The sequence below is a fragment of the Orycteropus afer genome, unplaced genomic scaffold (genome assembly GCF_000298275.1).
Source record: "Orycteropus afer afer isolate SDZICR_OR568_19922 unplaced genomic scaffold, OryAfe1.0 scaffold00162, whole genome shotgun sequence".
Taxonomy (NCBI): Eukaryota; Metazoa; Chordata; class Mammalia; order Tubulidentata; family Orycteropodidae; genus Orycteropus; species Orycteropus afer.
Window position 1 is genome coordinate 1530043 of NW_006921749.1, and position 5323 is coordinate 1535365.

The 5323-nt window shown below is 35.8% G+C and overlaps 1 protein-coding gene across 1 annotated transcript in view; it reads left to right on the plus strand.

Annotated features, from left to right (window-relative positions):
- KIAA1109 (KIAA1109 ortholog) overlaps window positions 1–5323 on the plus strand; it is a 311628-nt gene that overhangs the window by 166620 nt on the left and 139685 nt on the right. Inside the window, exons 38-39 of the mRNA XM_042781736.1 lie at window positions 1063–1303; window positions 3253–3395. Coding sequence (XP_042637670.1) covers window positions 1063–1303; window positions 3253–3395 — 384 coding nt within the window. The remainder of the gene's footprint in view (window positions 1–1062; window positions 1304–3252; window positions 3396–5323) is intronic.

The following is a 5323-nucleotide window of genomic DNA, read 5'->3' on the forward strand; positions in this document are numbered from 1 at the left end:
TCCAAATGATTTTGAGTTTTGTTCCACATTGTTCTCCCTCTCTATCCAGGATCTCCTACATAGATCCCCTTCCAAGTGGTCAACAGTAGTAGCTGGGCACCATCTAGTTCTTCTGGTCTCATAGTCGTATAGGCTGCAGATCGGATAGTGTACCAGTTGCTGGGACTAATTGTTTCCGTGAATTTTTGGTTTTCTTCATTCTTCTTTGCTCTGGACGAGGAGAGACTCATCATTGCATCTAGATGGCAGCTTGCAAACTTTTAAGATCCCAGTCACTACTCGCCAAAGTAGGAGGTGGAACAATGTTTTGTGTAGTATGTTATGCAAATTGAGCTTGATATCCCCTACGACTATGGTCCCAAGCCCACAGGTTCAACTTCTCGGTCCCTCTGGGTAGCTGGCTGTGACCAAGCAGTGACTACAACTTTGCCCCTTGTCAGCTCTACTATATAACTGGGAATTCAGATCATACACGTGAACTTATAGGACCATTGTCTGCCAACCCTAAACGTGTTCTTGGGTACACTACCCGCTTCATAGACATACCTAATAGTTCAGCCTGTCCACCCATCTATCTACCCGTATACCCATGTTTGCTTTCACTAACAACGCCATACTATATGTGCAAAAGGGTTCATCTTTGTTGTCTATACCTCCCATGTACTTCTCTATGTCTTTCTCTTCCTCAGTGCCACTATATTGATCACTCACATTTGGTACATTGCCCTTCTCTTCACTCAAATCAATACTTAGAGAGATTGTTTCTTAAGGAGCATCTCAATTTTGCATACCAGGTTTAGTCTCTTTCTGCTAGTACTGCTGTTTTGTTTTTTTTTTATGACAGAAAGATACACAAGTGCACTTAGCGATTGCATTCTGAAGTCAGTTTATAAATCTGGCTTTGATATATAACCTTGGACAAATTACTTAGCACTTAAATTTTAGATACCTCATCTCTAAAATACGAATTATGAAATGGACTGTTCAAAGTGCATGCAAAGCTCTTAAGTAGTAATTGTTACTAATTTAAAGTTACTTCTAACTGCATTATTGTTGTTACAGAGTGATGGACTTCCTGCTTTGGTAACTTTAAAGAAAGGTTTAGTTGCACTGGCAAGGCAATGGATGAAGTTTATTGTGGTGACACCAGCCTTTAAAGGAGTTAGCTTACATAGACCAGCTCAGCCCTTGAAACCTCAAATGGCTGTGGACCATGAACATGAAGATGGACTTGGGCTAGACAATGGGGGTGGTCTGCAAAGTGATACCAGTGCTGATGGAGCAGAATTTGAGTTTGATGCAGGTAATTTTGTAAATTTGTCTTGTGTATTTTCTCACCCATAATCATTAGGGTGTTTTCTCAGGCCTCACAATTGGGATGTTTTCTTAACTCATCACAGTTACTGTATACTTTTGTTCATATATGTACATCTTCTATTAATAATGCTAATATACCTCTTTAAAAGATACTAAGACCCTTTGGTTTTCTCTGTACTTATAAACTGCTTGTTAATTAATGCGACCCCTCCTTGGGTTTCCGAGGTAGTATCACCACAGAAGTAGATTGCCGAACCTTCCTTCCAAGCAGTGGCTTGGTGGGTTTGAACCACCAGCCTCTGGTTAGCACTCAGATGTTGTAGGCACTATGCCACCAGAGCTCCCAAATAATTGATAATAAATATTTTACTATGTACTATGTAATTGATAAAATAGTACTTTTAATAATTTGTGTATCAAATTTGAAAATGTCATGGCCTCATTATAGAAGTATGACTTTTTATTAGTCCAAATAAATGGTAATAATGCTGGAATCTTTATATTGACATGATTTTATCACTTTGATTTTGCAAAATACAGTAGATGTTCTTTACCTGATCTACCTAGTACATATAAGCATCTTTGTATAGCTAGAATATTCTTAGTGAAACACATTACCTTATTTTAAAGTTTATATTTGTATTTGTGTGCTTATCATTCTCCCTTTGCCACAGATTTTTAAAGAGGTCTCTGACTTTTTACTCAGTGTTTGTTTTATCTTTAACTTATATAGTGTTTGGGGCCTGCACTCAGAGGATAATGTATCAGCAATATGGCTGTGCCACAACACAGACAGTAGATACACATTTCAGAAATGTACATGTGTACTTTAACTCTTTGAAAGTTAAAGTATACATCAAAGAATAACTTTTACTACTATTATAATATATAATATTCAGTAAAAACTCATCTTACAGTATCTTGAGAAAAATATTAAAAGTACTAATAATATTAAAATTAGAGCTTTCACCGAAATAAATAAATCCATAGACTGAGCCCAGATTGTTGGTTGTCTATGGTTGGAGGGAGTAAGGAATAGGGAGAAACTGTGTAATGGGTAGGAGATTTTGGAGTGATGGAACTGTTTTGGAACTAGACAGAGGTGGTTGCTCAACACTGTGAATATACTAAAAACTGTTCACTTTAAAATGGTTAATTTTATGTGAATTTCACCTCAGTAAATTATTTTGTTTAAGATACAGAGCTTTCAGATCATTGACATATAATCCTTTACCCAGCTTATTTTTTGTTATAGTTTTCATTTTTAAAACTTGATATTTTATGAAGGGGGAGCTCTGGTAGTGTAGTGCCTACGGCACTTGACTGCTAACCAGAAGGCTGGCAGTTCAAACCCACCAGCCACTCCTCGGAAGGAAGGTTGGGCAATCCTACTTCCATAGTGATAACTGCCTCGGAAACCCAAGGAGGGGTCGCTATGAGTCGGGGCTGACTCGAAGGCACATAACAACAACAACAACATTTTATGAAGGGGTATGTTAGGAGGGATAGGCTAGATTATATTTATTATTTATTTTGAAAATTTTAAAATCCACACAAACATTTAAGTAATAGTAGAGTGAACATCCTTTATAATAAATTATCTGCAAATCCCTCTGTTAATCTGTGAAAAGTCTATACTTTATTGAATTTAGTCAGATTGGTCTTTGGTCTCTGTACAATTAGATTGCTCTTTGATTTCTACCCATATGTGAAAGATTGAATGAATGCTATTTGTTCCTTTCATGACAGTGAGTGAGGGGTTTGGGGTTGAGGGAGTTAAAAGACAGAAGAATGAATATTATAGTATATTCCATAATTAATTTGCCAAGGAATATGTAAATGTGATTATAGTTATACTGCCAGAAAAACTAGAGTTGATGTTTCAAGAAAATATTTGATAATCTCTATCTTACTTTTCCTTTTGAACTGTTGCAGCCACAGTCAGTGAACACACAATGCTACTAGAAGGAACAGCTAACAGGCCCCCACCTGGTGGCTCTGGACCTGTAACTGGAGCTGAAATAATGAGGAAGCTTTCTAAGACTCATACTCATAGTGACTCTGCGTTAAAAATAAAGGTATATACTGTTGCTACTTTTGATTAGAGTTATTCAGACTTCTCACACAGAAGACTTAAACTTTTGTTATCTCAAATTTAAATATTAGATATCTACCCTAATATCCAAATAGTGTTTTTAAAATTTAACTTGATCAGTTACTTTTAGCGTCTACATCTTTTTGAAAATTACATCATCATTAATTAATATTGAATCAGGACTACTTTATCCACTAATCCTTAGGAATATCTTTCAATATTTAGTATCTTTTATTGGTATTGTATTCAATAAAATACAGTATTGAAAAGGTTATTAATCTCCTAATGGTCAGTTTTAATGAGAAGCCTTTGAAAGAGTTTTAATGAGAAGCCTTTGAAAGAGTTTTAATGAGAAGCCTTTGAAAGAATGCATGATTACATAGTTTGGGTTAGGCTGTTTTATGATTTTAATTATATTATTTGTTTTATAAAAGTCAACCGGTATTTTATGTTGTTGTTGTTGTTGTTGTTATGTGCCATCGAGTCAGACCTGACTCATAGCAAATTTTTATGAGACATCTATAAAAAATGCTTAGACTACTATAGCCTTGAGAGTCAGGCTACCTTGATTTGAATCCTGCTTCTGTGACTGACTTGCTCTGTGACTGATCAAGTAGTTAACTGTACTGTGCCTTAGCCTCTTCAGCTATAAAATTAAGATTATAATAGTAACCTGCTTCAAAGGGTTATTGTGAGAAAAATAACACATGAAAAATGCCTAGGTATTTGTTGTTGTTGCAGGTTTTTATTTTTGGTAGTCTGCTTTTCTGGACTGAAAACAGTTAATATTTTAAGTTTCTTTGAAAGTCTGGATTTTGATTTACATTGATAACAAAAATCTTTATGGTAAGCTGACTTATAAATTTGACCATATTAAAATATAAAATTTTTTCATGGAAAAATGATGTAAACAAAACACATACACATATTACAAAGGGCAAATTTCCTAATATGTGAAGAACTTCCTGATAACTTACCAAACCAAGCCAAACTTCCTGCTGTTGACTTGAATCCAACTCATAACTACCCCTCCTTGGGTTTCCAGGGCAGTGTTACTATGGAAGTAGATTGCCCAGTCTTCCTTCCCCGAGTGGCTGGTGGGTTTGAACCGCCAGCCTTCTAGTTAGCAGTCAAATGCCTTAGGCACTATACCACCAGAGCTCCCTAATAACTAATAGCAACAACAAAAAAATCGTTAAAAGACATAAACAGGCAGTTCACAGGGATATATATATATATAAACACCTGTAAGTGTATTATATTTAAAAATATATAAATTAAAATGAGATTTTCAATTTCAACTATCCGATTGACAAAACTAAGATGTTTGGTAGCATATGGTATTGGTGAAGATGTCAAAAAATTCATATTCTCATACAGTGTTGATAGGAGTGTAAATTGGTGCAACCTTTTTGAGGAACAATTTGGTAGTATGTACCAATATTTAAAATGTGTTGACATTTGACCCCAAATTTCCATGTCCAGGAATTCATTCTACAGAAATAGTCATAGATCCTCAAAGATACATATCCAAGCATGATCTTTGCAACATTATTTGAGAGTCAGGCAAATAGGAAAATAATAGGAACAACCTAAATGGCTACCCATTAGAAAACTAGTTAACAATTTAGTGTATAACAATACAGAAGCATGTGGTGAAGACTTTAAAAGATGAAATACATATATAAGTGAATATGGAATGATTACTAAAATACATTGGTAAAGGTAAAAATGAAGTATAGAACATCTATGTTGTTGTTGTTGTTATTTGCCGTCGAGTCGGCCCCGACTCATAGCGACCCCTCCTTGGGTTACCGAGGCAGTATCACTACAGAAGTAGGATTGCCCAACCTTCCTTCCGAGGAGTGGCTGGTGGGTTTGAACCGCCAGCCGTCTGGTTAGCAGGCAAGT